Raw genomic sequence first — 11,146 nt, 5'->3', positions numbered from 1 at the left:
GTATGTTGTTTCTTTGTTCTTTTTAGTTACTGTGTTCTTGCTGAGCAGCACATTGGTGCAACTTGCTTATAAAGTGCTATACGAAAAAAGTTGATTTTTGACATGGATATTCAGTATCATAGTTAAGAGCCCTCCGAGATTTAAGTAATTTCATATAAATAGAAGAAAATACTTTTTTGCTATTGTTTTTGTATTATGTAGTTTTTAAAAAGAATATTTCACCAAGGAAGGAGTTGGGACACCATGACATTTATTCCCACTTTAAATAGATAAAATCAGGAAAAGGTCTGAATGATTCCCACATCGTCCCTCAGCATCTTTGAAGGAAGCCTCTCCCATTAAAACTTTATAAAGAGAGACTGAACCCTGTAGTGAGATCAATCGAGCTGTCAGTGGTCTTGGAACATTGCAGAAGCTAACGAGTCTGGTAATGGATTTAAAGAGGTCCCAGAAGAATTCAAAATCAGCCAGTTTCTCTGCATGGAAAATAGTCATCGAGTGGAGAGGATTCTGCACAACTACGTTCATCCAGATAGTCTCCAAAAAACGTAGAAAGTAATCACAGGACCCACAGCCGGCTCTTGCTCTGTTCATATGAAGCTTCGTGGCCCTAAAATTACACAGAGAGAGACACTAAACAAGTTTAATTCATTCATAGGGGGTTTGCCTAGAGGGAAACCTTTGCTGTCTAGGAAAAACGTGATGGTTGCCTAAAGTTTGTCAGAGAGAACATAGACCAGGTCTTCTGGAGTAATGCTCATTAGGACAGATGAGACTAAAACTGAATTATTTGGACACCAGTACAGAGGACATGCTGGGCTTAAACCAAAGAGCAACGTTCAAGGCAAACGACCTCGTATAGACCTAGAGACGTTGAAGCGTTGTGGCTTAGGCCTGACCTGCTGGACCTGGGCAGCCCACAGTCGTAGCATCTCCCGTGTTTCAGAGGGCGTCTGAGGACAACACGAGGCCGTCCCTAAGTAAATTAACAAAGCTGAAGCAGAAGGGAAACCCTGCGACAGGACGGTGACCCAAAACGTCCCGGTAAATCCTCCCAAGGGCCGGCTCGAAATAAAGACATGGAAAGTCCGATGGCCTGATCTTAGTGCCAGCGAGAAACTTCAAGCATCTCGGTGCTCACAAGAGTTCTGCTTTGACAAGTGGAGCAAGACGGTAGATGGTAGAAGAACCGGGGCGACGTTGGTCATCAGGGTAACGGTCTCCCACCGTTTCTCTTTAGACTACAGGTTTTTGTTTCCAATAAAGCCAATGTTAGCCATCAGTATTTGACTGTGTCTTTAATAAAGAAGAAATCATTTAAACGTCCGTCCTGTTTACCTGTGGCAGGTTCTGAAAGTGATATCACCTTTTCTTATTGTTCTCCTGACGCCGCTCCTCTCTCCTTCAGTCCATCTTGCTGCTGGGGGGCGTGGCGCTGGCCTGCCTGGCTCTGGACCTCCTGTTCCTGCTTTTCTACTCCGTTTGGCTCTGTTGCCGGCGGAGCAAAAGCGCCGAGCAGCCCAACGCCGACTGCTGCTGCACGGCCTGGTGCGTCATCATCGCGACGCTCGTGTGCAGGTGAGTGTCTGCCCGGCGAATTCCAGGTCGCCAAGTTCAGCGTGATCAGCTTTCCGTTTGGAAAAATTTAATCTCATGATTCGCCGCGTTGCAGTCCTACAGCCCCACCATCACGGCAATGAGAACTTCACGCAGTTCTCAAGGTTTTCAGAACCCAACTTGCTAAAATTCACGCTGATTTAAGACCTAAAAAGCAGGGCTTTGAACCGGGTCAAGGAACGAAAACGAAAACCGGGAACTTTTTGTATTTTACAGGGAACAGAAACGAAACCGGAAACATTATTTTTTATGTTCTGGTACTGGAACATTTATTTAAAAATAATGGTAACCGGTTAATACCGGTTTTATTTCGTTCCTCAAAGTTTTCGTTGCCTAATTAACTAAAAAAAAAAAGTAATTATTTTCCTGTGGACGTTTAACCTGACTCCGCCAGCTGTATGTCGCTCCGCCTAGCTTCACTCACATACATCTGGGACATCGCCCATAGAAAGTGATTTCTCCAACCAATTTTATGGTCTGGCCAATCAGGACGCAGGGCTGGAGTTTCATAGATGTGACGTAGTGGAGAAGCGACCGTGACATGAGACTGTTTTGATAGCAATGGCGGCTCATCGAGGAAGCAAGCGTTAACATTGATGCTGCTATTTCTTCCGTGTTGTCCAATCTACCTAATATTATTGTTTCATTAAAAGTACATCAGAGAACGGCTCTGAAGGCTTTTGTTGGTGGAAACCATGTTTTCGCCCTTCTCCCGACCGGATTTGGCAAGTTTAGTTTTCCGGGGCGCATCCGCAGCGGACATCTTGTCGGTTAGCGGTTAGCGTGAACCATGTTAGGAGTTCTTTAGTCCTCAACGTGGTCGGCCCGGGATCGACTCCGACCTGCGGCGCTTTGCCGCCTGTCTTCCCCCTCTTCCTGTCAGCTCACTGTCAATAAAACGCGTGCCACTAGAGCCGCAAACACATTTTTTCCTGCGTCGCTCTCATCAGCGTCACGGGTTGGCTTCGGTGTGAGTGGTTGAAATAGCACGTCGATAAAGATGACAGACAAGTGGCTTATCCAATCATATGCAAGGATTTTTGATAAGGCCCAGCCTTCAATAAAGGCAATTCCTATGCAGGTGTCCCAGATGTATGTGAGTGAAGCTATACAGCTGGCGGAGTCAGGTTAGCGCACGTTACCATGACGGCTGAGGTTCACTTCCTGTGTGACATCACATCACACATTCGCTGACTGAATGGAGAGAGAGCGGTGTCTCCACTAGAGCTACACATCTTAAATAAGAGGTAAATTACGATCCATCGTTAAGTAAAACGCTCATTCCAAACACAATATCAATAGCTATATTTGTCAAACGAAAGGAACGAAATCAACCGTTCCGGGAACAGTATTTTTTTGTTATAACCGGTTCGGGAACGTCAATTTATTGGTGGAACTCATAACCGGAAACGTTATAATTCCGTTTCTGTTCGGAACGAACCGATTGGGGAAAAAAAATCGGTTCAAAGCCCTGCTAAAGTGTTTTGACCAGTCAATGTTTTCCTCGTTTAAACATCAGCTGTGTGTTAATGTGTCATAAGGAGATCTGGTGTGATCCACTCGCTCTATACGTTTGCCTCTGCGTTCAGTGCTGACACCCACTTCGTTCTCTTTGCTCTGGTGGTATTTTTATGTCATTAATCGGAGAGGTGTGAGAATTTCCCAGCTGGTCGTGTTTTCCGTCCTTGAACACGGCGTTTGCTTCCTGTTTTCCTCCCCCGGTTGATGGGGCTCCAGAGAGCCTTCGCAGTTGATTCAGAGCAGCACAAAGAGCCCAGGGACCCGACGAGTACAAGAACTGCATCACAATCGCCGTGTCTCTGCGCGCCTGTACCCACGCACAAACGTTTTAGCCTAAATAGGAAGATAAAACAACTAAGTTGGAAGAGAGATCATTCTAGGTACAGTGCTTTGCTTGGCTTACTGATTTTTGCTTCTTTTTTTTTGCATGTGTACAAAATAATGCACTAAAAAGGGGGATTATCTGTTATTGTTTTTAAATGTTTTCCCAACTCTGTTTCAAATATAAAAGCATTTCCGTAGGTTCATATGAAAGTAGGACAGTTATTTTCGTTGGGATTTTTTTTTTTTTTTTTTTTTGAGAGTGTGAGAGGAAGAGATTAGCAGCGACACAGGAAGAAGGGGAAAAAAACCCAGATCCACTCCGACCCGTCGGTTTATCCATGCTGGTCCAAGTTTATAGGAATGTGGTTGTCATTGATGCCTTTTGGGAGAATTAAACGTACTCGCTATTGTGTAATTGAGTGTAATGAAGATTTACACTGAAAAGAGAGAAGTCGATACTCAGGATGCCTCTCACACTGGCTTTTTATTGTTTCTTACAGAAATAATTAGTATTTATAGTCAGTGCCTTCCAAAAGTATTCATATCACTTGAGGTTTTCTGCGCTGTGTTGAAAGGTAACTTTTATTTTAATACGATTTTATTTGATATACCACTTTGTTCGTCTTTACCCCCACAAATTATTAGGAGGATTATGAGGAAGTCGATTTACTAGCGGCATAGGAACAGTAAATAAAAAAAACATCAATAAGCAATAAATAGTTTTCTTCTGTTTGTAAGTAATGTTTACCATCCATTAGAACATTTTTCCGCATAACTGTGCCGTAATCTTTATCATATTTTTAAATCGGTTGGATTCATGAAGAGGATCTCAAGACCTCACACTTGTTGATAGACCATAAGTACATAATTACTGCATAAAGGAAAAGGATGCACATCCTAAAAAAGTGGACCGTCCATTTCCATTCAGCCTATTTTTACTTTGAAATCTCAAAAATAAAATCCAGGCCAACCAGGAGCTTTCAGAAGCACTGCAGTCCACCTGTTTGTGATGCACTACTTAGTGTTGGTCTGTCGCATTAAAAATCCCAGGGAAATACGTTGCGTGACAATATTTAAAAAAAAAAATGTCAAGAGGTGTATGTTTAAAAAAAAAAAAAAAAAAGAAATGTATCAGAAATGAAATGTGTAAACTAAACACACCCTTTCCTGTTCCTGTGCTTTCCAAAAAACCGTGACCCGTTCAGCTGTGTGAGGCCCGTCGCAGCCAATGGGAGCTGATCCACCGCCTCAGAGCGGCCTTTGTGAGCCGTAGCGTGGGGTTTTGGGCCATTGCTGGTCCATTCCTCTGTGTCTCCATGGTTCTCTATGGGGTCTTTCTGCCGAGGCTGAAAGGAGCCCGTTGACGGGGGTCTGAACCGACGGGGTTAAACCAGAGTTCACACGCCTCTCACCCAGCCTTGGCTGTCCCCCGCTCTTGGTTTCTTCTCTGTCTCCTCTCAGTGTCTTTTTTTTTTTTTTGCCAAACCCTCCTCCTCACTACTCTGTCTCCCCTCCTCCCTTTCTTTTTTTTTTTTTTTTGTCTTTCAGTGCTGGCATAGCTGTCGGTTTCTATGGGAATGGTGAGACTTGTGATGGAGTGAATCGACTGACGTATTCCCTCCGCCACGCTAACCGCACCATCACCGGAGTTCAAAACCTGGTAAGACCACGAGCGTGCCCTAATAATTCAACACTCTTGTGCTGTCAGCAATCCCTGGTTTAATTATAGCTTTACAGCGAAGCCCCGATTAATTTTCTGCTTCCTCCTCCGTCACGTCCTCGCACCGTTTCCGCTAGGTTTACGATAGTACGTCTTCGTTGAACCAGACAGTGGACAACAATCTGCAACAGCTTGAGGGCCAGTATGCTCAGCATGCAGACTACCTCTCCATCATCCAAAAGCTGCAGGGCCAACTGGATGAGCTGGTCAGACAGATGGTGGAGATTCCTTTCTGGGACAACAGCCTCATTTCCCTGGAAGATTTGTCCACCAGCATCGAGCTATATGACTGGTATAGGTAAGACTGGAATAGTGCACACCAAAGAACAGCAGAAAGCAGCACTGCAAAAACAGAACTAAAAATAAGTAAAAAATTTCTTGAAATTAGTGCCTTTGTCCTTGATTTGAGCAGGTTAATAAGATTATCTGCCTATGGAATGAGTATCATGCACTGAGCTATATAATACACTGGAGTGCTGATTTTGCCGAAAAACTGAAGTCACTGGCCGCCATCTTGTTACTCCCTACTCTCACAGAATCTCATAGGATTTGGTTGCAACAACAAGCAGTTTTCTGGCTGTGTGAAAACGTTTCACAGGTAATTCTACAGTCAGTGGATGTACTAACACTATCAACTACTAGGAAATTAGGTGCTGAAATATTTTACATGTTATTCAACTTAAATATATATGTGTGTATATATAAGTATGTGTATATGTATATATGTATACACATATGGAAATATATTTTTGTATATTGTTATTTATATATTTAAAAATGTTAAATATATATATTTAAATGAATAAAATGCAAAATATTTCAGCACATGACTTTCTCAGTACTTGATAGTTTTAGAACATAACATACAAGTATATGGCATTTGACATTTTAAAAGTCTTAAGCCCCCCCTGAACATGAGAAAATCATCGTTATTCGATGCTGTAGCGCACATATTCCCTAGTTACTGGGGGGAAATAGGGAGTACCAATATGGCGGCTGGTGGCTTCAAAGTGACTCGTTCTAACAGCGGGCGATTAGCACTCCAGTGTATAATATAGCTCAGTGGTATCATGACACCTAAAATAAGATAATTAGATGTACTGCACTTGAAATAAAATGATAGAGATGAGTTGTTCCTATTTGAAGTGCTAAAATCTTATTCCATTGGCAAATCATCCGATTTACCTGCTCAAATCAAGGATAAATGCACTAATTTTAAGAAGATTTTAGTTATTTTTAGTTCTGTTTTTGCAGTGCGGATCTTTGTCTCATGTTTTTATCACTTAACTTTACGCACAGAGACGCACTGAAACCGTGCAGGTTCCCTTGTTATTGAACGATGTCCAGCGGCTGTACTTGTTTTAAATCGATTCTTATAGATGGCGATTGGAAATCCGCAGAAGGAACTTACGTGGAGCACAGATCATAAGAAACGACTTCAGCTCATCATTAGGCGGCATTAACTCTGCAGTGAGCTTGAAAACAAAATCCCCTAATAGAAATCTGGCCAGACTCCATTTGCTTGATGCCAAAATACGATAGTGTTAATAATGACTCTATTGAGGGTTGGTTATGTAAGAGTAGAAGCTCAACTCCACGTTTTATATTTCTTCAGACAATTTGTGAGGCACTAAAAGAAGACAGTTGGATCCTCTTTCATCATCAGGGCGCTGTTTCTGCTCTCTGTGCGCCTTAACGTAGCTACACATCTGGGAATAAGTGCAATACTGCTCAGAGGGGACGAGCCTTTAAGCTTCGACAACAAAAAAAGGCTCTAAGCGGTCCTGCTCGTGGGTAAAATGTATCCAATTATAGTTGTTTGTATTTCAGTGTCTTTATGGTTAGTGGTGCGCCGTTAACGGTAGATGATCAGGTTAGTAACTGTGCACTTGTAAAGAAAATCCAATTTTGCCCAATTGTTTCTAGAACTGTGTGCAGAACCCTCTGAGATTAGCTTCGCTGTCCAAATGTTGCTTGCCTGCATCCAAATTCAGCTGGAAGTGATTAATACCCATTACTCCTACGAAGTCGTTTACCATGAGTACGAATGCCAATCGAACGGTTTCCCAGTATACTCCATATTAGTGGGAGGTTTCGTTTTATTTCTTCTTCTTTTTTACAGTGAGATACATTCTTGAGATGGAAGAAGTTATACACTGCAAAAAGGGAACTAAAAGTAAGTAGAATCTTCTTGAAATTAGTGTATTTGTCCGTGATATGAGGAGGTAAATAAGACTATCTGCCAATGGAATAAGGGTGTTTGACTTTAAATAGGAACAATGCATCTACAGCATCTTATTTCAAGTGCTGTATATTTAATTTTCTTATTTTAGGAGTCAAAATACCCATTCCACTGGCAATTAATCTTATTTACCTGCTCAAATCAGGGACAAATCCACTAATTCCAAGAAGATTTTACTTACTTTTAGTTCCCTTTTTGCAGTGTGCACTAAAGTCTTGATAGGAGCACAACGAAATCATTATATGCATGTTTTATAAACTGATGTAGTTAGGTTTGAAAAACACAATCCACTTATTATTGATAATTGTACATACTTGTATGCCAAAAATGATTTGAAAGTGCAGATGAGTTTTGTCAGCGGTAGAATAAGACGAACATTAAATACTGACTTTATCTCCGCAGGTGGCTGGGCTACATCACGCTGCTGCTCTTTGACGTTCTTATCTGCCTCCTCGTTCTGTTTGGCCTCATCCGCAACTCAAAGGGAATACTTATAGCGTGAGTGTCTTCATTTGGTCGCCGCCTTTCCCGCATTATTGGTCTGTTTTTAACAAAGACCAGCAGGTTTACAAGATCCACTAAAACCTCAGCGGCTGCGGGAATCTGCCCTGTGATTCCTCATTGTTGAGTATTTCCTTCATATAGCTGAATCGCGCCACAGCAGTCGATCCGTTTAATTCGTTAGCATTCTAGATAAATTAATACTCACAAGGAATCTTATTCTTCATTCTTCACATCCTGTCCAAATTTAGACAGCTTATGTTTTTTTTTTTAACGTTGCCCAGAAATGCACAGTTGGCAGTGAGCTTAGTGAACCTGTCCACCTGTTTTTTTTCCCCCCATTGCATCCTCAAATTTAGCAGTCTGAGAGGAAACACTGCAAAAATGGAACTAAAAATAAGTAAATTTTTCTTGAAATGAGTGTATTTTTCCTTGATTTGAGCAGGTAGATAAGACTATTTGCCAATAGAATGAGATTTTTGCACTTAAAATAGGAACAATTCATCTCTAAAATAACATAATTAGTTATCCTGCACTTGAAATAAGACAATGGAGATTAATTGTTCCTATTTTAAGTGCTTATTTACCTGCTCTAATCAAGGAAAATTACAATGATTTTAAGAAAATTTCCCTTACTTTTAGTTCTGTTTTTGCAGTGAACCTAGCGTAAACACATAAGCACTGTTTTGCAACATGCTTGAAGTGATATTAACTTTGAAAAAAGGACAGAATTGTGTTAGTATTTACCTCACTAATGTCAATGTCAAATCAGATGTTTGTTTAATCGCAGCTTTATGTTAGATCAGTCCAGAATCTGTTCAGTTTGACAGCGTAATTATGTCTAGCTTATTGTGTTAAGCCTCTCTTTGTGTAAGTATACGCCTCGTTACAGCGGTTCACGGTCTAATGGTGCTGGTGAAGTGCGCCCCTGACCTCCTCTTGCCTCCCACAGGGTGTGCTTGTTCGGCGTGGTGGCTCTTATAATCAGCTGGGTCTCCCTGGGGCTGGAGCTGGCTGTCTCTGCGGTAAGCGTCCGCCGGGCACGACGTTGTTTACCTGGTGGAGCTGCTCTGTTCAGCACATAAAGTTGTCTTATTTTATTTTATTTTTTTTCTGTTAGTCTTGATAAAATTCAACTGTAGCACTCTAATTATACGCAGCTAAACCCCATAACCCATTAATGTATGAGGACATTATACACTGAAACTCAGAACAAACGCACGTTTCACAAATCGCATTTTTAATGCCGACGTATATAAACACCTGTGTTCATTTCCCGGGTCGTTTAGCGTTTTGCAGAAGTCCTGAAGCCTAATAACAGTGATTAAAGGCCTGCAATTCAAGCTAAGAGCAGTTATTAGGACTGCAGCCCTGCTGTTGAAGGGCGAGCTCTATGTTTGCTCTCCTCATGGAGAACATAAAATACTCCAATGCCAAACAGAGCTTCTTGGATCCAGAGGTTTTCTTCATTTACCTAATTTTAAAAAACGTATGGCTTTTACTGTCGATAAAGGCTAATCTTCATTTATGCAAATTAAAAACACGTGAAGGATTACCTCCTCTGCAGATAATTCAGTTTATACTCTTTGGCTCCTGTGCATGAATTAGCATGAATAATGTGTTTTTCCGTTGAGATTGATGCAGATTTTTTCCTTTTTTTTGCTGCAATAGCCTAAATGTGTGTTAATATGCTTTAGTCATCTTTGGTTGATCTTTGACTGATTGCAGCTCTCAATTGTCTTTAGAGCTCAAGCGACTTTTGCTTTGCTCCGGATATGTACGTGACGGCCGTGGTGGATCAATATGGGGTCATCAATAAAGGTATGAAGCCTTGCATTATCTTGTCATCCAAACACGCACAAAGAACCAGTCACGCCTTTAAAATTAGCAATACAGGCCATCTGCGGCTAAATGAGGATGTTATCCTGAATCGGTCTCCTCTTCTCAATGCTCTGATTGTTGTGTGGCGGGAAGACAGCGTGATTTTTTCTTTCTTTTTCGCCCTCAAAAAGCCCCTAAAATCCGCCGCCGCATCTGCAGCAAGGTCATCCGGGCAGTGTTGTGCCATTTGAATTGGCACAAACGCCTCTCTAACACATTTCACTGTAGTCATTTTTTCCCTCCAACCTGTTCCACGGCAGGAGGCATGTCGCAGGATAGGAAAGAGAGCTTTGGCTTGTCTTCTGTTTGTGTTTGAGGGAGATAGGAGCAGGAAAGCATGGGATCAAAGGCAGCATTTTCCCCTTGGAGACCAAAGTGGTGTTTTTTAAAAAAATACAACTTCCCCTGAGAAGTCTGCATAATGTCGCCGCTGAGGATCAGCTCAGCTAAATTAGCTTTTTCCTGCTCTCCTCTGAAAAGCGATAAAAGCCGAATACAAACAAACAGAAAGGAGAACGTCGGCTGTTGAGGTGATATGAGCATCAAGAGCTGATGCAGCTAATAAAGCGTGGTTGGTTATAATTCTTTCTGCTCTATTCACCGTTAAAAATACATTTTTCTAGTTTTAGTTTTATTTTTTACTTTTGACTAATTCTGTTGAAATTTCAGCGTTTACAGTTACAACTGGGGAGATCATGCAGAATAAGTCTATTACTCAGTCATTTTTTCCCTTCCCTTCTGCAGCTGTTGCCTTCCTCAGATTTCATCAGAAGCACTTCTCTATAGTACAAGTGTTTCCCTTCGCTGTTAGAGTTATTGCTTCCTGTTGTTGCTACATTTGTTTAGACATGTTTTTCATCAACTATTATTTAAGTTGTCGTAGTCCGGACCTACCTGTACTGCAGCTGTGTTTATAGATATTCTAATTTCTCTGATCTGGAGTGAATAAAACAAACAGGTGTTTTTCCCTGATCTTTTTTTTTTTTTTTTTTTTTTTAAATGGCAGCTAAACAGCAGCGTCAGTGAATCCTTCAGTTTGTTCAGCCTCGTCATTCGGGACTACGGTTCCAGATGTTTTTGTTAACAGCCAGAGGTTTTAAGAGAGGAGAGATTAGCAAACGCATCATGAAATAGGCCCAGGAAGTGTTCTGAAAGTAAGTTATGATTGCTGAAAAACATGGCTTAACTACAGGAGACTTACACAGTCCGAAAACGTATAAAAAAAAGTGTGGAAACATTTGCAGTTATACTCTTTATCCTCTGTCTGATAGAGAGTACAGGTGGATGTTTTGTGCTGCTGTCCTCTGATAGAGACGAGTGCGACTTTAGGACAATCAGTC

At 41.5% G+C, this 11,146-nt stretch overlaps 1 protein-coding gene across 1 annotated transcript in view; it reads left to right on the top strand.

Moving 5' to 3' along the window:
* ttyh3a (tweety family member 3a) overlaps positions 1-11,146 on the top strand; it is a gene marked incomplete at its 3' end in the record, with an annotated part of 30,685 nt that overhangs the window by 7,487 nt on the left and 12,052 nt on the right. Inside the window, 5 exon segments of the mRNA XM_036147846.1 lie at positions 5,011-5,122; positions 5,260-5,480; positions 7,827-7,922; positions 8,878-8,950; positions 9,671-9,746. Coding sequence (XP_036003739.1) covers positions 5,011-5,122; positions 5,260-5,480; positions 7,827-7,922; positions 8,878-8,950; positions 9,671-9,746 — 578 coding nt within the window.

The sequence above is a fragment of the Fundulus heteroclitus genome, chromosome 16 (assembly GCF_011125445.2).
Source record: "Fundulus heteroclitus isolate FHET01 chromosome 16, MU-UCD_Fhet_4.1, whole genome shotgun sequence".
NCBI classification, from domain to species: domain Eukaryota; kingdom Metazoa; phylum Chordata; class Actinopteri; order Cyprinodontiformes; family Fundulidae; genus Fundulus; species Fundulus heteroclitus.
Note: the sequence above shows the minus strand (reverse complement) of the source record. Positions and strands in the feature narration are given on the sequence as shown.